At 39.0% G+C, this 22,333-nt stretch overlaps 1 protein-coding gene across 1 annotated transcript in view; it reads right to left on the bottom strand.

The window, feature by feature from the left end:
* Window positions 1-22,333, bottom strand: part of ca16b (carbonic anhydrase XVI b) — a 112,115-nt gene that overhangs the window by 27,259 nt on the left and 62,523 nt on the right. The window contains exons 4-8 of the mRNA XM_067587144.1: window positions 14,998-15,146; window positions 7,939-8,034; window positions 5,962-6,028; window positions 2,813-2,970; window positions 1,465-1,657 (exon numbers count right to left, since the gene is read on the bottom strand). Of these exons, the coding sequence (XP_067443245.1) occupies window positions 1,465-1,657; window positions 2,813-2,970; window positions 5,962-6,028; window positions 7,939-8,034; window positions 14,998-15,146 (663 nt within the window). The remainder of the gene's footprint in view (window positions 1-1,464; window positions 1,658-2,812; window positions 2,971-5,961; window positions 6,029-7,938; window positions 8,035-14,997; window positions 15,147-22,333) is intronic.

Here is a 22,333-nt window from a genome sequence, read left to right as displayed (position 1 = left end):
GCATTTTTAGAGAGAGAAATAGAAATACAAAGAGACAATGAGCAAGAGGGTGCTGGAAGCATGGAAAAAAAAAAAGGAGAGACACTGGTCCACATCCATTCTGCCTAGTGACATAACACCACAAAAGCAATTTCACAACTTAATTTGTATGGGTCTATTTTGGCTGTGCCACATATTAATGATGATTGCTGATCAGGCCCCGTTAGAGTGCTCCAACTTCATCACAAGCATTCCCAATCAATTCTCCCCACCAGACACCAACAACACCACTTTAAGGAGCAGCAGCCTTTCTCATTAGTCTCTATAGTTCCTGTACTCTTCTGTTAAAGCAAGCGCTGCAAGATGCGCACATAAAAGAGAAAGATGAACAAAAACGCCATTATAAAGCCCCGCATGAGGTCTCTGCTTGGTAATATGTTCTTTGATATAAAAAAAAAGAAAGAGTCGTAACAGTGAGTAGATGACTAGCAGCATTCTGACAGGTTGAGTTTTACCCAAAGAGCTCCTGATATTTGAATTATTACCCATTATTCTGGTGATTTTAATCACAGAAGAATGCATCTTTCAATGATTTCTATCTTACCAAAGACAAAAAAAGAAGTATTACCTTCCAATGGTGCTATTATATTTACTGACCTACTGATTTAAGCTGCGTGCTGTGAATGAGTCTCCATGCTGAGCAGCTCAATGAGCTTCCTGAATTTGCTCCCAAAATGCTATCAAAGCTCTCATTAATAATTTTCACTGCAGCCTCCATGATTTTTGGCCAGGAAGAAAATAGTGCTCAAGAACCAAAGAGTCTGAGTGAAAAAAAGATGTGGTAGTGGCCAAATCTGTAATTTCTTTATTATGGACGTGGCAGATTTACATGAGACTGAGCACATAAACATCCTCTGTATCTGTTCCAAATCACAGGAGTACCACAAGCAATACTAGTCCCATGGAATTAAAACTTATATTTTATGGACATTCAGGGGCTCTGTGATAGTATCAATCTCATTTAAATAAATACACTGATAATTAAGAACATGTTATTTTGACACATTCATTTGCATTACTATGAAAGCATTACTGGACCACTGTGGAACCCAATTAGGACAAATTTTGATGGTGGTACAAGAGCAAAATTTAAAATATTAATCAGGTAGCTGGCTTGTGTCATAGTCTTGGGTAGGATTTTGGATAACTTTTGAATGTGTTATGATGTCTGCTGATCTTTGGCATATCCTTGGCCTACACACATTATGTAATACTAATCCCAACATAACATGGCCATGTTCTTACAGCAGTTTACAGCAAGCTCTTACTTCTCTGAGAATTTAGGCTTAATTCACAAGAACTAATGACATGATAAGTAATAACTGTAATTACAAGAGCTACTCGGGTTAAACCAGTCAGAGTAGTGCAATGGTGCAAATGATGGGGAACATCTGATATACTGCAGAAGATGTAGCTTTACTGTACCTCTTGAAGCCTCAGTGCCATGAGGGCTTCCCAGGACTTCAGTCAAATCTTTCTGCCATGCATCTTTCACAGCCGACTTGAAGATTTTCCTATTGTCCAGCACCTGAAGGGGTCGGAAGTTGTTCCTCAGGTACTCCACAGACTTGACGTGGTCCTGTTGCTCTGTTGTAAAGATGGAGTAAAAGGCCTCCAGCTAGGTGGAAAGAAACATATAATAGCTATTATAGAAAAATGTAGTGCAATTTTTTAGTGTGTTTGAGTATGTGTTTGTATGTGTGTTGAATACTATAGTATCATGCAGCACTGCATTTGTAGCCACTTGCCGATAGCTTACTATTCACAACTGGAGCGCAGTATGTGAAAGAAACATTCACACCACAGGCCCCAGCAGGCACGGACCTCAATCACCACCCTGGCTACCTACAGAGTTGTAACTTCTCAATGAGGCAAATTTGTGGCCATTGATTGCTATGAATGATCTCCTGCCGCGTGCAGTAATGACTACACATTACAGATACTGTGGAATCAATGTGTCCTATGCGTGCTTGGAGAAATGAATTACAGGTTCATAAAGGACTATCCGTGAGCGTCACAAACATTGTGGCGGTGGTCAATATTCCTGCAGCACAAGTCATTTCAGAACAAAAGATTTGTCCTCCTGCAAGTTGATAGAAATTCCACTGAGCCCTGCAAATTTCTACAGCGCAGAACGCTCTGGAGGATATGCAGCTGGCAGCTGGGTAACCCAAGAATTGTATGTATAAAAGATGCAGCAAAGGATTGTGTATGGGATCAGCAAAAAGTGCGGGCTATGAATTGGCATACATTATCTCTCAAAATCGCAAAAAGGCAAAAGCAGTCAGAGTTATTGTAAAGCACATAGGTAAATGTTGCTGAATGCTATAATTTTCATGAAAAATTTAAAACCATTGCTTCAATAATCTTAATTAATGAACTTGAACAACTTTAACTGTATAAAAACCACCCTCTATATGCTTTAAAAGCTTATAGTCTTTGTCTCCGACCAACAGCATGATATATAAATATATATATGTATATATATAAGAGCTATCTCACTCTTACTATCACTCAAACGCCAGTAATTGGTTCCCCCTTCCTGTTTAATCATCCACTATATAGGCAGTTATGGTTTCTTATGCAGAGGAGTTGAGGAGGAACGAGGGAAAAGCAAGAAAGAAGAGAAGTAGATGAGGGGAAAAATTGCTTGTGCGTCAACACTATGTGACAGCAAGTGATCCACTGACTGTGCGCAAATGGGATCCGACTGTGTGTGAAAGAACAGAGCTGTCTGGGCATGTGTGTGTGTGTGTGTGTGGACTAAACGCACCTGTGATTGGGACAGATACACAGGCCTGGAGAAGATGATCCACTCCACTACCTTGCTGCAGGGTGGTGTGGTCAGAGAGCCTGTGTATCTGTAGTAACTGTCCACTGATGACGGCAGCAGATCCCTCAGGATGAACGACCTGAGGTTGGTCTCCTTTTCTGGTACAACAGAAGAGCACGGGATCAAAACATGTCAGTACACAAAACAGTCTTCTCTATACCTACAAAAATACTTTATCTTTTACTCTTTAATGATAAAATCCTGCATATCTAAGAGTCACATTTACACTGACTTTTTACAAGGTCATTTCATTTCACTCCTGTGGCATTTTAACTGCTTTCCCCAAACCTCCACTAGTGGAATGGTGGTGGCAGCATTTAAAAGCCTCTTCACTTGTTATCACTCTGGCCAGATCTCTGTACTCGGATGGGCTGAGAGAGAGGAGCAAAGGGAGGGGAGTCAGATAAAATGGCCAGCACTGACAGCTGATCTGAGGCTGGGTGGTAGCCTGTTCTGCTCCATGTAACAACTGTGGCATGGGCCATGGGGATTAAGACAGATCCAGATGATTACCGGAATCTGTTGTATCCTCTGATCAGAACCAGGGAAGGTCGTGTAAACCGAACAACAAACAGGAATCAGCTTGTGACCCAGAGGAAGATCCCTTTATCTCCTGCAAATGCGATGTGTGGGCTCTGCAAGTGGGTGTGTTTTTCCCCCTCTCATTATGATGTGAAAAACCCAAATAAAGCTGAGTTTATGTCAAATCCAATCTCTCACAGCTCATGACCTTATCTTAAAAGAAAAACAGTTTGGGGTGTGGTTTGCATTTGATAGGACTACTGAGGCAATGGAAGCCTCGCCCCCATGCCTCATCTGTACTCAGAGTCCAATTCAGTATTCACAGCCTTTCTTCTCCCAGTCTTCAGACAGTGTACGTGCCCTATCGCTCATGGGCCGCCGAGATGCTGATGGATGGATGACTGTGGGATAACGAGCTACTGGAAAACCAACCACCCTAACGGGGGGTGTGGAGGGGGGGAACGTTTAGCAGCCAGCAGGAAGAAAGTCCAAAAAACACCCCACCCACACTTGCTCTCTTTCAGCCGGGAGAAGAGAAATACTGGGGTGTTAGCACGAACATCTGTGTAGCTGCACAACACAGACAGAAATAATAAAACAAGCCTAAGAGACTACAGCCATGCTAGCAGCTCAACTCAGCTGTGTACTTTGAGCTAAATGCTAACACCAGCATGTTAACATGCTCACAATTACAATGCTAACATGTACCGTAGGTTTAGCATGTATAATGTTTACCATTTTTACCATCTTAGTTTACCATGTTAACATGCTAACATTTTCTAATTAGCACTAAGCAAAAATTACAGCTGATTACGGCTGATTGGAATATCATTAATTTGGAAAGTATTTGGTCATAAAGTGTTGGACGAATAAAAATCTTCACAAAAATGGGTACATGATTGCCTGTTCTGAATTTCATGACATTTCACTCAAAAATACATATGGAAAACTCATGCTGGTGCTAAAGGAAAAGTCAGGGGATCACCAAAACATCACTGGGATTCATCTGTGGTTGTTGATACAAAATTACACGGCAATCCATCCAGTAGTTATTAAGATATTTTAGTCTGGAGACTGACATTGCAATTCCAAAAGTTCAGCCACTGTTGCAGACTGAAGGAGAGTCATAGAAAAATCCAGTACAAACCAATATATATTTTGGCAAACTACCTTCATCAGTGTTATATAACAAAAGAACAGTGGAGCTTAAATACCTCTGTGAAATGAAAACCGCAGGTGAAACAGCCTCCCAGCTGATAACAGGCCAATCAGGAAGCCAAGTTATTTTCTCCACTGCAATTAGTTCAATGAAATTTTAAGTGTAGAAATTTCCTTGAACAAAGTGACCTATTTTTTGATTCTGCAGTCAATTCACCCGTGCTTTTAAAGAATCTCTAGTGGTCACTATGTAAGATTTTCCCTTTGTGTGTTTACTTTTTCTTGCTCATTCAGAAAGTTGCAAAAGTTGCTTTTTTTCCCCCTCAAGGATCAACAGACACACCAGTGCACATTGTAAAGTCCATCTTTCGATAGCACAGGGAGTGAGATTATAATTAGAAAAGACTCAATGAAACCCGGCACGAGTCCTGTGAAAACGGCATGGGTACAGAGCAATTACTCCATGCTTCAATATAGCCTCATCCATGTCCTTGTCAGTAGATGATTATACTCGCATAAAGACCGTCAAGCAGCAGGTTGTAAAACAAGTCATATGTGTCCATGTAAACAGAGCTGCTGTGTCCCCGGCTGCAGTAAAGGATTACACAGTCATGCCAAAACATCTGCTTAGGGTCTGCATAAGTCATGCATGCAGTGAAACCAGCACAGCAGCAGTAATTTAAGACCATATGAATGAAGAATTGTGCCATGGCATACAACCCAAGACATTAATAGTTTCAATGTGAATATGAGCCTTTGCAGGAGCAGCGGTCCATGGTTGCATGTACATGTAAATCTGAATCAGACAGAGAACAGAGATTTGTCTAATTGAAGCTCAGATGTAATTAATAGTTCTGTCTCTGAGTGAAGCTCCTCGGAGGTCTCTCACTGTGGAGCTAAACTAGCAAGAGGGAGAGGTGGTTTCTTGCAGAATTTGCCTCTTTTTGAAGTTAAACTATGCTCATATTTTGTGTTTAGACTCTATGATGGGATTTAAAAAAAAATGAAGCTGTTGAATACAAGAGTATCAATCTTTGTTCTCCAGAGTCAGGGAGGAGCGCCATGTCTGCGCTGTCACGTAGAATTTACCTCTAGGATCTACCAAAACATCAACAACAGTACCGCCAGAGTGATTTGTAGGGGATAATTGCTTTTTGAATATCCCACATCAACTTAATTCCTACAGTAATCTTTCATTGGAGATTTTCGCATGACAGGATCAAAGGAAAAAAAAAAAAATTCAGGGGACAATAATTAAATCAAACTCTGCAGAGAAACAAAGAATAATAACTATATGTAAATATTTGCAGACATATGTAAATACATTCATCACATGGCATACTGTACCTACAATACAATTGTTCTGTATAGAGCAGAGTTTGTCAGGGAGTTACTTTCTCATTACTTACCATGATGCACTACTCCTTTCAAGCCCTGGATGATGGGGTCCACAGCTGGATTGTCTTTTTGCCCCAGCTGCAGGAAATGTCCAGAGACAAGGGATTACAAAAAGGGATTACAAGACCAGTATAATCATCTAACATAATAACTAAAGACGCTCAATATGAACAAAATACCAGGGTTGGACACAATAAGAGGAACATCTCTGCAATGCAAATACCATGTACTTGTAAAAGCACTGCAACAAATATTAAAAATATTTACACAGTATATGTTTATAATGATACATTTTTGGTGAGATTGTGTCAGTTTATTCAAGAGTTTAGTCCTCTAGATGTAGTTTGTGGTGTTGAACTGGATGTTATTATACTGTGAAGTGTATCTTTTGGTTTTATTTTAATGACTTTAAAAATGATCCTTGCTTTATCGTTAATGCTACTTCACCCTTGAGATTTAGTGTCACTTTAAGTACACAACACCACAAATTAAAACTAGTTATTTGGTCACTGGTCTTCAATCTGTTGCTCTTTTGACAGTTTGGTTTTTATGAGATATTGGTGACATTTAATGATTTAATAAGCTTTGTAAGTCTTCTGAAGCTGTTGCTATTCAGTGTGGCCTCCACTCTATGAGGCCATTTGGCCGTTAGCTATACCGTCTCCAGGGAACTACCACAATTGTTGATTCTAACTTATCTATTAGACCTACTGTTAATTATTTGTGGCTGAAGACTGGCAATACAGTTCATCCCCACATCGTACAATACTTAAACAGACAAGACTGGACAAAAACAGTATTGGGATGCGGGGACCAATTTTCCCTTGCTCAACATTAATTCAGGTCAGTCTGAGGAGAATAATTGCATGGAACTGAATGCTGAATGTGGATAATATGCAAACCTTAGAGGCTATTAATAGGCCTTTGGGGAGCACAGGAAGAAGTCCTCTCATTGATTAGATATGGTAAATCTGAGCCAGTGTGTGTGTGTGCCCGCTTTAAAACCCTTGCACTGTAAACTGCTATTCAGCGGATTGTGTATGGTGATGCTAATTGCAGTAAGCAATTGGGCTGTCGGGACCCAGCGGAGGCATTTAGGTCCTCGTGCACACGTGGTTCATCACTGTCTGAGAGTAGACCTACATTGAAAACACCTGTGTCCCCATTCCAGCCTCCCTCTGCCTGTGAGCTGACCCTTACCTATATACTATTAAGCTGAATGTTAGCACTCTTTGATCACCTGTCATCAATCGCAAAGACACTGAAGTTGTTGCTGCTGGTGTGTGCTTTTTTGCAGTTCATAAATCTGGTGTTTTTACAGTTAACAGAAATTAGGGCCATTCTTGGCCATTAAGAGCTTATGTGCTTAGACCTTCAGGGGACAATTTGTAGTATCTCAGCTGGCTATTTGTAATATGCCACAGAACAAGAAAAATAATCAGCAGCCAGGTGAGAGAGAAAGTTTCCTGTCACAATACAGGTGCCAAAGATCATTCTAATAAATATTTATCATTTACTGACCTCAAACAGTCATTCACATCCTCATCTTTTCATTATCTGCCTCGAGTCATATTTGTTTAACCCTTTTTTAAATATTCTTTTTCCATCCTGTTTTTTCCTTTGTTATTTTCACATAATTCTTTACCATTTTCCTCTCTTTTCGGCCAGTTTCTTTTCATATTTATTCACTCAACTTATTGGTTTTGTAAACTATTTCTACAGGCTGTTAGATACTATTTATGTACATACAGTCATTTCATAAGCATATGAAAAAGGATATTTTCCATCTAGCTAATGCTACCAACAACTAAATGTACATTAGAGCCATGACCATACTCCTCTTGAGGTGTTCTTCTAGAGCTGTGTAACTCTTTGCAGAGAGAATATGAAAGAGGTAACTTTGAGCACCTTTTAAAGACGTCAGTTCTAAGTGGACTTGTTTTCATTAGACTACAGTTGTCTTGACTCTCAGTCCCTGTGATACTTACCTCAAAGAAGACAGCCATGGCAGCAATGATGCGTCTTTCCTTGATGGCAGCACTGAGGCTCTCAAAGTCATCTGAATTGTAAAGGTAGATCTGCATCTGGGATGGGGAAACAGAGCGTACACAGCTTGAGGAGTGGACAAGGAGAACAAGCAGTCCTGCCATCAATCACTTGGACACACTGCTGAGGAGTTGATGAAAAGCTGTTTTGAGGGGCATAAAAGAGGGTGTATTTATCACTCCCATAAATTTCTCATAATCTGTGTCATTCCTTTTTGTGTTCTGCCACTCCTGGAGGATGCTGGAGAAATACAGCATCCCATTCCTCAGGGCTACTGTCCTCGCAGAGGCAGTCACAAGCAGAGCGGAAGAATTGTAGGAATGTGCTCTTTTCCTGTGGTGAGATCTAAGAGAATGGAAATCTTCTAATCATTGCTCCCAATTACCTTAACTCACCCACAACACTGTTCCTTATTTCGCAACATAGCCTAGAATGTGTGGGTTTAATGTGAAAACCATCATACAGAGAATATATCATACCTGTCAAAAGATTTTCATTGCTTTCCTTTCAAAGCAGACATATTATGGTTGTGCTGATCAAAATCAGCAAATGATTCTAAAAGAAGCAATTGGAGCTGTCCATCATCCCAGTGTCGAGCCTCTTTAAATTGAAAGACCCTTTCATGTCACTGAACTGAGTTAATTGGCAATAAGAAAAGGGTCCTAAATGTTGATTTAATTAAAGAGTATGCCAGCCTTTTTTCTTTTTCAAAGGGAAATTATGAGAAACCCCCAACCGCAATTGGCTATGCTGACAACAGACGTAAAAAGTCAAAGTAAATAAGTATATAAATAAGGATAAATCCATTCATGTGTACCACAGGCTTAAACCAGGTACAAATGACTCAATCCAGATCATTTCAGTTAATCAGTTTCCTGCGGAGTTCCTTTAACTGCAGCCTTTAATGGAACTAATTTGTTGTCTGAGAACTCAGCAAGAAAGAGCACTGGCCATTCATCACCCTTCAGATGTTATTAACTACATTACCCAATTAAGCCGGCCCCCTCAGGCTTCATTTACTCACTGAGATTGGCTCAGTGACCTGCTCTTGTTAACGGCACACTTTGGAAAACATGCAATTCAATTATCAAACAGTTTCATGGCAGCCAATAAAAATAAATGTTGCCAAAAGCGATCTGAATCACTTGATTGCATGCTTCATTTCACTTCTGTATGCTTTTGAAATCTGACACAAAAGCTCTTTTAGAAGTACTTCGTCCATAGACATCACTGAAAGTTGTTGATTTTAAATCAGGACAGGCAGGTGCTCTGACCAAGTAGTCTCAAGACATCCAGACATATTCATACATGTTTGTTTTTTTCCTGGTACAAAATTTACCATACTGTTGTGGTGAGAATTCTGTGAAGACACATTTGAAAACCAATAACCAATAACAGCTTGTGAGGAGCCAGAAGGAGCAGGAGGAAACTGAAAGACAATAAAACCTTATTTGAACTTTATAATTTACCTCCAAGCTGTCCGCATCTCCTGAGCTGTTTTTTTTTTTTTTTTTGGCCTAAATTTAGTTTATAGCCCTCAATTTTTGTTTTCGTTTTTCAGCTCAAAGTGAGAGCAAACACGAGTGCTGAAAGCTGCTCTGCATTCACGAGTTTCCATTTAAGCACAAACAGGTGAAAAACAAAGTCATGTTTGGCATGATTTCCCAAGATAGCAAGATATTGAGGCGCAACAAGAAGACTACAAGAAATAAGTCTGTGTGTGTGTGTGTGTGTGTGTGTGTCTGTGTGTGTGTGTGTGTGTGTGTGTGTGTGAGAGAGAGAGAGGAGAGATCTTAGGTTTATCACAGCAGCACAAATGTATTCTTTTTTTCTTACTTTATTCTTTACAACAACTCTGCTGCCACAGCATTTTGTTGTTAACAGGTAAATGTGTCTCTTTTTAAAAACAGTATGATTCTCTCACTCCAATCACACACACAATCATCTACCTTATCCTTTCACTTGAGCACCTACGCAGTGCTAGATTACTCATTTTCAAAAAGAATACAGTGTCAAAAAAACTTTTACAGTAGGTGTTGCTGAAGAAACACATCAAACTTACGGATTACTGACAGAACTTCAAAGACAAGGGCAAAGGACAGCACAAGAAAATGGACTGTAAATACTGATATACTGCACTGCATTTAAAACAACACAGTTTGCTGTGTTAAAAGTGCACAAAGCTTTACGACAAGATCTCTTGGTTTTGCACATTTTCACACTGATCTAATGCCGATGAGGCTGCATCAACCTAAATGCACATTACAGTTTGTGGTCGCAGTGTTACAGCCAACATTAAACATTAATATGAATGTAAAAAGCCCGGTGGTGTTCGTCTCCTGTCACATGGCTCCTTATTAAAGCATATTCACTATATTGATCATGTGTTACTGTTGCTATGACAGTTGTCGATAAACACTCGTCGTGCTTTTATTGCTGAACAGAAAGCAGCTCCATCCCTGTGAGTCATCTGAGACTCTCACTATGTGTTCTAATTCAAGTTCATTCTGCAAGAAGGCTTTCAGTGCTACTGAAGCTTTTTTTCCCCCAGAAATGTACTGTATGCCCACCGTGACACTTATTCATACGTCAGCAGCACTGTGTGCAAACCAGTACCCTTCTAAGGTGTGATTTGTAATCCATGTATAATTAATGTAACCTTGGTGACACTCTAATATTTTATTAGAAAAGATCTCCCCATGGCACCCTGAAGGTGAGGGGGGAGGGGGGGGGGGGGGGGGATCCACTGTTTCATTTTTCATTGTGGTGTTTGAGCCAACAGGTGGTCCATCTATCGATTTCCTCACTTCAGTCCCATGAAAAAGACTGCGGTTAGATTAATGTCAAGCTCAGGAGCGACAGGCCGAGCAGCCCTTTGGTTTTTTTTTTTTTTTCACATGGCCATGTTACAAAGGCATAACACAGCTCATTGAATTTGTCTTTCCCCCCTGTACCCATGTGTTAACTATATTTGTGTGTGTTTTCAAGCTTCTGGGCAGGTGGGATAAACGCTTTTTTTCCCCCCACTGTAAGAGTAAATGCTGTATGCAATGTGTTATATACAACTCAGGGCTGAATATGACTCGTTTGCAGTGGAGAGATAATTAGACAGCAGATTGGAAAACAGTCTCTGTTAAGCAGAGGCAACATGAGCCCTGGAGCTCAACCTCCAAGGTCACGCTACTCAACTCTCGAAGAACAAAACATATACACAACAAAATAAAAGCCAACCTCTGATAAAACAGATCACTGGCTACATCACAAACATTTATAAACATGTAGAGCCATGCTACACACATGGTGTCAGATGTAATATAATCTCAAATACATCAAATTCTGTCGAGGCATAAATATGAAAAATGAAAATGCCATATATTACAGGATGGAACTGTTAAATGTCCGATGGCTAGATCCTGCATAACCATATTCTCCTTCAAACATTCATCATTTGATTTCATTCTTTCACCTCCTGATCCACAGTGTGGAATAATACATCATGTTTGATACATGACTTATTGATAAGGAGAATCATTTTTGAAAAGCGGCCCTCACACTCTGTGCTCTGCTTCCGTATATGTGGTGCAGAGAGTGTACATTTAGAAATATCTCAAAATCCACTTTACTTTGCTGATATTTGGATGGAATATTCTTTCTTGTAACTTCTTTTAGGAAAGGTCAATGACAATATAGACTGTTCAGTTGCCATTAATTTGATCAATTCGAATTTGTGTTCTTGCATGATGTGTAAAATGTCCAAATCATGAAAATAAAGGTATTACAGTAGAAAAAGGTTATTTTTAGTCAAAAGGTAAGATAGATGGTAGCTGGCTACATTAGCTGTTTTGAGTCATGACAGTCCTGTAAACTGTGACACGATTAGTTTCATGGTATGTGCACCTGCCGCAGTTTACGGGACTATTGGGACTCCAGGTGGCTAGCTGTGTCTAACTGAATTTAACGGTCACATCTACAAGAAGGACATACTGAAAATGACTCCGCACACTGAACTGTGCTCTCAGTTTGTGTTAGCTGATGGGGTATCATCTCTGGTTACGAGAACTGAAGCGATGGAAGTCAACTGAACAGTTTCTAGATTCTACATTGTACAGTTTGTCCCAACCTGCTGGGTAGATAACACAAGCCAGCAGCAGTCTGCAGGCTGGTGTCTTGTAAAGAAACAAAATCAGCAGCAGATCCATTAGTAAGCAGACCTTTCTGCTCTGTCTGTGCTGAAACTCTACTCTACTTAGTTGAAGCATCTGGTACTGAAAGTCAATAACTGTGAGGGATAACCTTTTTTTTTATGCGTAATGATGATAGCCTTGCAGGTGGTGCAGCTCTTTTATTATTCTTACTGTCTTAAAAAAATATGATGTTTCAAGGCAGCATTTTGCAAGCAAACAAAAATTGATTAAAATTGTGAAAAGACCGCGAGGTAGAAAAAAAAAAATGGAGATTAGTTTTTTTTTTTTTATATCCCAGCCCTAATTTCTTGTAACATTTCTCTATGGTGTCATTTACAAAACCTCAATTCCCATCATACTGTATGTTGAGCCAATCCTGTCTGCTGCATGTTCTCAACATGCATGTTAATAAGTTAATAATAAATCATACAAGAACAGCCTTCAAGTTATGAAACATATTTGTGTCCAAAATAGCCACGTTCCATTCAAGATTGCTACCATACATTTAGTTGCATTCAGTTTAAGGGGTCAGCATATGACCACAAAATACACAAATTCAATTAATAAGCACCAATAGGCACCTAAAAATAGCAATCCCTTCGTTGTATGTCATACCTTGTCCCTACCTCTGTTTCCTGTCTCTCTGCTTTTTCAACAAGTCAAGTCAATAAAAAAATGGCAAAAAAAATCTTTTTAATTCAATATTTACAAATCATGACGATCCTTATTTATATTAAAAGAGCATCATTCTTTCAGGCACATTATGTGTAAGATGCATGTTTTTTTTCCTCAAGGTTGATCCACAAACCTTGAACTACACAAAAAAATTGCTGTGCTACAAATCTATTTTTCACATCTATCAAATTATGTAGGGTCATTAAAGTGAATTCTATCATCTTACTGTATTTAGAAGGCGCACTATCATAAGAGCCATATGCACAACAGCTTTATAATGGCTGTATACAATCCGGTGCCCTTTAACACTACGCTGAACACGAAATGATGTGGCAAAAAATAAATCTAATTACAACACTCAACCATTCAGCATCAAAAGCCATGCCTGCAGAGAGGGCCCCAAAGAACAGAGCTGAGAAACAAACACAGGAGGACTCTAGCTGCGTGTTTGGAGATAGGATAGAGAGGCACACTAACAACCATTTCCTGTTTTCATGCACGGTTATATTTACACTAATTATTAACCATATAACAATAGAAGGGGGTAAAAACATTTTATATAACCCCACGAAATGTAAAAGTACGGCACATTTGCTAATCTGTTTTAGGTAATGAATGGTAATGGCATTGTGAATGATTAACATTTGAAAGGCACTAATAACTCATTCTCTGCACCACATAAAAAGAGTGGGATTTCTGCTTTAATCCACATGCCAGAATAAATAATACCAAAAGGTTTCACACTTAATACCCTTTATATCTGTGTTACAAGAGTTGGTGATGTCTGTTACTTTTTTCTGCTTTCTTTTATTACTTGCGGTCTGTTCTCCCTTTGTTTCTCTAGTCTTGAGAAGCATGCTGTAACCTTGAACAAAAAACATTTGCTGACAAGAAAAGTAATTATTTTAATAATTATTTTTCAATGTCATTTCAAACTATTTAAACTCTTCTACAAGACATTTTTCCCCAACACCCTTTCACTCTGTTTGTACTGAAGTGGTAACCTTGGTATTGAATGAAAAAAAGAAGAAGATATTATTAAGATATTATCAATTATAAATAGTGGTGAACATAGAAATAAGCTGTAAAATACAAAATGGTTTTGCAAATGTTTTAAGCCTTTTATTGTTCTAGAAAACCTCCAGTCTTAAGGTTTTAAAGGGCTACTTCAGTAAGTTTGTACTGCACTTCCATAAAGTTAGCTATAGCTTACAACAGACATTTTGAAATCAAAGCAGCAAAGACTCAGATTTCATAACTTTTAGCTACGCTCACAGGAATCCTATATTATCCATAATACAACTCAAGAGAGCCTTTTTGTTAGACTGCCTTATAAATGCCCACACGTTTCCTTTCAAACTCCACATCCCCCACTATACAATGCAAGCCCAAGCTGAGATAACCCCCTAATGACATCATCTGATGACATCATCAGAGGTTATCTTCTCAGTTGTCTCTGCTTCAGGGTTTTGTTTTGTTTTTTAGTAAACTGACTTTCATGTGTTAAATCTGTTTGTTCCCCTTTAAAACTATGACTTGAGCTCTTCAGGAATCTGTAAGTCTATGTACTATGTACTTTTCAGTGGATCCATTTCAGCATCCTTTGAAAGCCAGAAGTTTCCCTATAGGTAACTTTTTATCACTTGCAACCTCTCTATATGGTTCCAGAAAGAAAAAAAAAAAAAAAAAAAAGTTTGCTCCAGTGGTATCATCAGTCTTCAGCTCTAAAACAGTAGCTTCATGGAGATGTGGTGAAATTGGACTTTAGAAGTATCACTGTGATGCCACAAGTCTGCAAAAATGAGCTTATAAAGTCCAAGATTACAGAATGTTTCAAGCACAACTGAATCCATGCCCAATCGAATTCAGCCTTATCAGCAAGCTAAAGTGCATCTTAACATTCATCTTGGTATTTATGGCCTCAATCAAATGCTTTATCATTTTCAATAATTAAATATCTATTTGCTTGACAAGAGATTTCACAAATAGTTCATGAAGAGTTTTAGTTTGTTGGTCTCTATGGAAAAACTCACCTATCTAAACACTACAGTAACTTGCCGATTCTCCCTCTTTCAACATTGACCCTCGAGGCCCTATATTGCAACATTTGTCATAGCGGCTTGCAGCGACAGGATGTTTTACCTCTACAGGGAACCTTCTGCCATTTATGCTATGTTCTGAGCCTGCTGATCCATTACTCTGGCCCCAGTGAAACTCCATCTTCTCAGCCTTAAAACGCCCAGGCAGTCCAGCACCTCTTACAAAGTAGTCGTCCTTCAGGAGAACAGCAACTGGAGACAAAAAGGGATAAAAAAAAAAAAAAAAAAAAAATTATGAAATGAAACAAAGACAGAAAATTAAGCACACTCATGCAACTGCAGTGAAAAGGAGATTAGTAATCAAGGAACCCAGAGCAGCAGTGCCTCGTCTTTTTTTTTTTTTTTTTTTTTAAGTCCCATTATCTGAAGATCTCAACTTAATTCTCATTATCTCACTTCTCATCTGTTTTTTATAATGACAATTATCTCATTATCTCTAAACAACACATTTAAATTCTATGGTGTTCATTTTTATTCTATACGCTAATGATGCATTTTGTTATCTCAAGATAATATACATAATCTGACTTGTCTATAATAGAATTACACAATGCCAGCTCTACCTGCTTCAGACCTGCTTTGACTGAGGGATGCTGTGGTGAACAGTTGCAGATAAAGCCACTCTCTCTTGAACTTGTTGCATGGTTCGCTAGGAAGACATTATGACATTCACCTTCTTTATGATCTTCTTCCACCTGCTAGGTTTTTACAAGGCTATAATGCCAATGCTGCTGCTGCAGAATAGCAGGCAACTATTTAAAACTATTAAAAGTTTCTCTCATGCAAGATTAATGGCAATTTCTGCATTGCTGAAGGTTTCTTCCGCGACATTTTGGTCTAAGAACATTAATTTTTTTTTTTTTGGCAGTGTCATTGTTATTTATAGAAATTAATGTCCAATGAATGTGCTTCCTAGTTACAATAACTAGGTTTCTTCACCATACACACAGGAAAATGACTTTAAAACTATGACTTGATTTTTTTTTTTCATTTTGAATGTGTAAATACATTTTTTTTAATTTATGACATTTTATGTATCAGTTACAATTAACTGCTGAGTAAATTTATATACTGTAAGTGTAAAGAGAAATGTAAGAAAAAGTTTTATCATATAGCAAAAGTCAAATCTGTCTTCTGACAAGCACTTGCTTATATAGCCTCAGCTCGCCATCATTATTTGCTGTGGAAATTATTTTCCATGAGCATGTCCTCTGAAAATCGACTGTTGCATGAACTTAGTTTAAGACTTGGCCTTAGTCTGGTCTAGACTAATCTAATTAAGCCTGTCTGTTGCATAAATATTAAGACTGACTTAATTTGAGGTAGGAAAGTTAGCCACCTCTCCCCCTGGCTAAGCCTGAGAGAGCTTTGTTACTATAGCAACAATCTGTCAGAATGTCAGAAGACACAAGCACACAGCTATATTGATTTTCGCAACAAAAAAGGACAAGAGAGGAGCAATTTTTACATTTGTGAGAGTGCAATTTTCTTAGGAGACAGTGCTTGCTCTGTGCTGACGATGGCAAATGTTTGGTTTTTTGAAAGAGCCCTAGGAGTCTTCAGGGATAGAAACAACCCAGTACAGAGATACAATGAAGTGGCTACTAAAAGTTATCACAAGCAATCATTTGACATCAAGGTGTCACAGACCTCATTGTAAAGACAGTTCAACTTTGGAGTGATATTTAGCCCTTTTCCCAGTAAGCTACCATGATATCCGTTGATGTTGGTATCAACGGATTCATTGCAATCTCAAGATTCATATGATACCACTGGCTTCAGACTAGCTTAAAAACTGAGCCTGTGACAGCCTTCAAAAGACAATATTGTTAATGCTTACCAGTAGGCTGCAGTTTAATTTAGGTGTAAAATGCATCGATCTTCTGCTGCTAAGCGTTGCTGTTGAATCTGCAATTTTTTCTCTTCTGAGAAACAATTGCAGATTCGCATTGCGCGACAGGCTATCTAAGTCAGTCTTATATTAGTCACTCATAAGGAAGCTTTATGCCACAGGTAAAATTAAGTGTCTATAGCAAGTCTGACTTGAAGTTGAATTTAAGTCAAAGACTAGGTCTATTTTTAGGCAACTTGCCCTTGGTCTCAAATCTAAATGAAACCTAAAACACAAAGAATTACAAAGTGGTCACTTCCTTAATCCTTTTCATTTCTATTAGGCAAAAGGTGACCCGCAAGCCACATGTGGCCCCTGTTCTCACTCAGTGCGGCCTGCGTGTCAATTTCCAAATATCAATAAATTATTGGTTTTACAGGTGTTGAAAGCAAGCGCGCCATTTGACCACATTTGAACAAGATCCCAACTGTAATTATACTGTCCACTGATAAAGGGTGCTCCCTCAAAATGCAAGAAGACTGTAGCAAAGCAACCGCAGTCTCCTCTGGTCTCGCCCACCAGGCCTATTCCGCAAAGACACACAACGAAGAAAGACATGAGTGGCCAAAAAACAAACCTGGACCAAGAGAACCGTGTCTTCCAAGCAAGATGGGAAACAGATTATCTTTTTTTGGAATTCAAAGGCAAACTTATGTGTTTAGTGTGCCTGGAAACAAAATCAGTTACAAAGGAGTACAACTTGAGTCGCCACTACAGCACCATGCACAAAGACAAATATGACATGTACACCGGAGCTGCCAGAGCCTCTATCATCCCTGACCTCAAAGGAAAAATACACTGACAGCAGAGCCTTTTTTACCAAAGCCACAACCACATACAAGTCCTTTTTATTATTGGCTAAATCTTGTTTCATTTTGATCTCACAGAAGGCCCTCTGTGCCGAGACAATGAACTTCAGCCATGTCATGGATTTGGTAACCGAGGTTACCAATCTCATCTGAGGAGGGAACAGGTCTCTAAATCATAGGATGTTTGTAGCCTTTTTGGATGATATGAACGCAACTTATGGGGATTTACAGATGCACACTGAGATCAAATGGATGAGCCGTAGGAAGAGCTTGGGGAGGTTTTATGTGCTACGCACTGAAATGCTAGTGTCCTTGGAGGACAGCATTCGATGCGATACAAGTGCTTACTGCAGTAAACTCAGATTTTCTCTGCGACATGGCCTTCCTTGCGGATCTTACCTCACATCTTAATCACGGGAATATGCAGTTGCAGGGAAAAGATCAAACTATGTTGGATCATTATGCACACATGAACACATTTCAGTGTAAGCCCTGGTCAAAGAAGGCTGTTCATATGACCATTCAAATTTGGCACACTTTCCTGCCTGTGAAGACCTGCGCAAAGATGTCCCCAAATGCGATAAAACATTGCTCAAGAACAGAGCCGACACAGAAACACTGCAGAAGCAGTTCAAGTACTGCTTTCAAGATTTCTAAGCCATGCAGCCACGAATTGCGTTATTCACTGACCCCTCTCTGCTGCTGTCAGTGAGCAACCCCCAGAGTTGCAGCTTGAACTGTGAAATCTACAGTAAGACCCCTTCTTTCAAGCAAAGTACAATGAGAGGGGAATTTCATTTCGGAGACTACTCCCCAAGTCCTGCTTTCCACTCCTCAGGGATTTTGTACTCTCAATGACCAGTATGTTTGGGAGCACTTACATCTGCAAGAGCAGCTTCTCAATGATGAAGCACATCATGTCAAAAGAGAGAAACAGGCTGACAGATGAAACTGTTCCAGCTCATGCAGATTGGATGTACAAACACTGACACTGACATTCAGTCTATTGTACACCAGCAGGAAAGGCCACAAGTATCTCATCAAGGCAAACTTAAATGTCAATGGTCACTTTTGTACCATTATTGAATGATAATATTTGGGACCCCATTATAATGGTATATTACTCAGGAATGTGGATGTTTTGTTTCTGTGTTAAGCTCATGAAATGAATAGAAGCATTACTAAATGCATTTGAATATGAAAAATAGAAATGCTGGTAATAGAAACTTTGATTACCGGCATATATTTTGTTCCTTTTCATTAAATTAGTAGCTATAATTGGCTAATTGAGTAATACTTGAGGGATACAGTATTCTACTGGTGGAAGTGCACAGTCACAATCTGGCCCTCTGGTAGTGAGGATAAAATTTTTGTGGCCCTGTCTATCATCAAAGTTGCCCATTCCTTTATTAGGTTATTCACATAGGATGTACTGTAGTTGTGGTCCCAAGGATATTCAATCTAGATTTTTTTCAGTATTCTCTTACCTAGGTCTCAGGAACTTGACTCACATTGATAATATAACGACTTGTTCAAATTTTTGAAAATAAGCGGACAGAAAACACCTTTGTGTATTTACTATGGCAGTATTAAAACCACAATGTGAGAAATATTTCTGCAAATTTAAACTCCGCAACCAACAATTCAACTCTTAAACCTCAAAAAATACTTTTCAGAAATATTAGTCAAAACATCATCACAAAGGAGAAGACACCACAGCTCTGCTTTTTCTTGTTGTTGGCCAAAAGTCCAATTTCCTTGTTATGAACTTCACCACCATGCATGTTTGAAACTCTGCAGTGGTTTCTGTAAGGTTTTTTTTTTTTCAAGGGTCATACAATTTCACAATTAACAGTAGACCATATAATCCTCCTTCTGATGTCAAAACAGACATTACTGCTTTTATGAGGTTTCCAAGAGCAATTTTGTTTTGCCTACAAAGTTCAACCCTTCTGCTTTTCGTGAAAGCAAACATCTGTAAATGTACTCGGCAGAGTCATGTAAGGGTGAGTTTAAGCTGTGTTACTTGTCCTGTTTTCCATGGCATCTGAAACGCCATCATAACAAGGCAGATTACCAATCTTCTGGTGTCTTTACCAAGGTTACATGATAATGTATCTATAACCCTTAACCACGTCTACATTTGATATTATTAGCCAGATTAGACCTGGTGCTCTGTCGGCTGAGCCCCCCCCGTTACAGGGGGATTTAGTCAGCCTCTCTGGATGAGGACAACCCACTTTTAATCGTATCACAAAGCAAACCAAAAGGATGAGCAAGTGTACAAGCAAACACAGACTGTCAGCAAACACAGATGACATGATGAGCAAGCTGTGCAGAGAGAATGGATGAAATCAGGGTAGGTGAAATGGATCCGGAAGCAGGAAGAACTGTGAAGAAAAAGAGGGTGAGATCTAGAGAAAAGGAGGGAAAAGACAAGACGAGATCTGAAGAGTGGAGAACCTAGAAGAGCCTGGAGTGATGAGGGATGAGCTGAGCCCCTGTCGTGAGGCTAGAAAGAATCTGCCAGCAGTATTAACGTGCCAGTGCTGCTTAAGCTGATGGCCCACAGCATGAAGGAAAGGTTTTTAGATGCAGGAGATTTTCTAAGACACAAAGCATCAGGTCAAAGTGAAAATCAGTCTGCACTGGGAAAGAACTACCTATCACATGAACATAATTGTGTGACTCATTTACAAACAGGCAAACATTTACAGAGATGGTAATAAATCCCTGTTACTGCTGTTGTTGAAGAAGTGTAATCCTGTGTGCAACATGAGGAAAGTCAAGGAAAGGAGATGCTAGCTGGCCCTGGGAGTTTCATTAGAAATGCGGCCCTGGGTGTGTTTGAACCCTCCAACAGCAGAGCAGGAATTAGAAGCTAAGCCAAAAAGACCTTGAATCACAGCCTGTGAAAGAAGAGGAGTGTGTGTGAAAGTAAATCCTTGATCAATGCAAATGTCTCTGGGGCCGTCCGATACCTCATGAATTTGCTTGAGAGTTGTTTGAAATTTTACTAAGAAATGTTTTGTTGAGGAACACTGCTTGAATGGCGGCCAATCAGCTCGATCTCAAAGCAGGTCAAGCCGCAAGGGAACTTTGTGGAATCAATCGCAATGAACTTTTAAGATCTGTTCACTGAGTTCTTAATTACAACATTGACTTTTAAATAGTATGAAGGATGTTTAAGCCCATACGCGAAGGGTTTGAACAGTTTGACTTCAGCACATCTTAAAAGCGGTATTTAAAAAAAAGACACTACGGCAGATGTTAATGCTCGTGAATGAACATGATCAATTGTGGAAATATCATTAAAATTGGCATGTAATGTTTAAAATCTTGCTCCAACTGTATTAAATATATTTTGTGGCTACAATATATATGAGGAAAGGGATAACTCAATTGCAAACACACAGCTGGAACGTAAAAATCGATCAAGCCTGCTAGATTTCAGTCACACTGGTAAGAGCAATGTTTAGTGACACTGGGAAAAACATTCTGGTGCCGTTCTAGCAAAAGCTTTTTCCTTTGAGACTAAACATTTGAGACTGGTAGCACTCCCCCCTACATCACTCTTCTGTAGCAGTCCAAGGAAACAAATGAGGAAACCAGAAGGAAGTATTCCTAGTCTCTAGTGTGATGTATGATGTGTGAAACACTGCAGGTAAAATGGGAGAATACACTGCGTGGTTGAATTTTCATTACAATACAACTTATGTTTATGTTAATACTGCACAATGAGCAACCGCAATAACAGCGTAAGCACTTCACTCATCTATACCTGAGTGTTATCAACTGTCATCATGACGCTGTCAATGACACTCTGACCACAGCTGACGGCACATACTATACTGTAGATGAACGACATTCACTTCAAGACTTCTGCTCAGCTCCTGAGGGCACGAGCACTGTGACAACCACACAATGACAACAATGGGTTTGAATACATTCGGTAAAAAAATGAAATCACAGTTTATTAATGTGACATGGCTGACGCAATCTTTAACGACTTAAGTACAATTCACAAACAATGGCTGTCATGAGCACAGAGAAGATTGTGGATTTGGTAAATGCACAGACAAAAAAAAAAGGAAAAAAATAATCAAGGACACAATGAATCATGATTTGGAAAACAAAGAGGACTCAGAAGGCCAAATATTCACTTGGAAAAAAAACAAGAAAAAAACAGGTCACATTGAAAACTTTGAAAACTTCTGAGAACATGAAGGGCAAATCCTTTTAGAATAACTAAAATAACTAAGTTGGCGATGAGCTCACCAATTAATGTACCGGAGAGCTAACAAACTCCAATATGACGATGATATATTGAAACCCATCCATGTATGCGTAGCTGATATGACCATATATTTGTTATTTTTGAATGTTAATGTTAAAAACATTATTAATCATTACTATTTAATCAAAAATGTTGTTTCAGAGAGCAGTAAAGTCTACCCTTCATTTCAGATAGCTAATTCCTAAAAGGGCAGTAGTAAACCAATAATAAATCAGTTTCACAATACTACGGTGTGAATTAACTAAACACTAAATTGACCTCTTCTAAACAGCATTTGCATAATAATATTTTGCAGTAATAGTGTTTTCATCATTTTCACAGTGTTAAGCAATCTAAAATTCCCTCTGTACTGTATGTGCCCAAAATTACAGGCCAGCCGTGT

Source organism: Thunnus thynnus, chromosome 4 (genome assembly GCF_963924715.1).
Source record: "Thunnus thynnus chromosome 4, fThuThy2.1, whole genome shotgun sequence".
NCBI classification, from domain to species: domain Eukaryota; kingdom Metazoa; phylum Chordata; class Actinopteri; order Scombriformes; family Scombridae; genus Thunnus; species Thunnus thynnus.
Note: the sequence above shows the minus strand (reverse complement) of the source record. Positions and strands in the feature narration are given on the sequence as shown.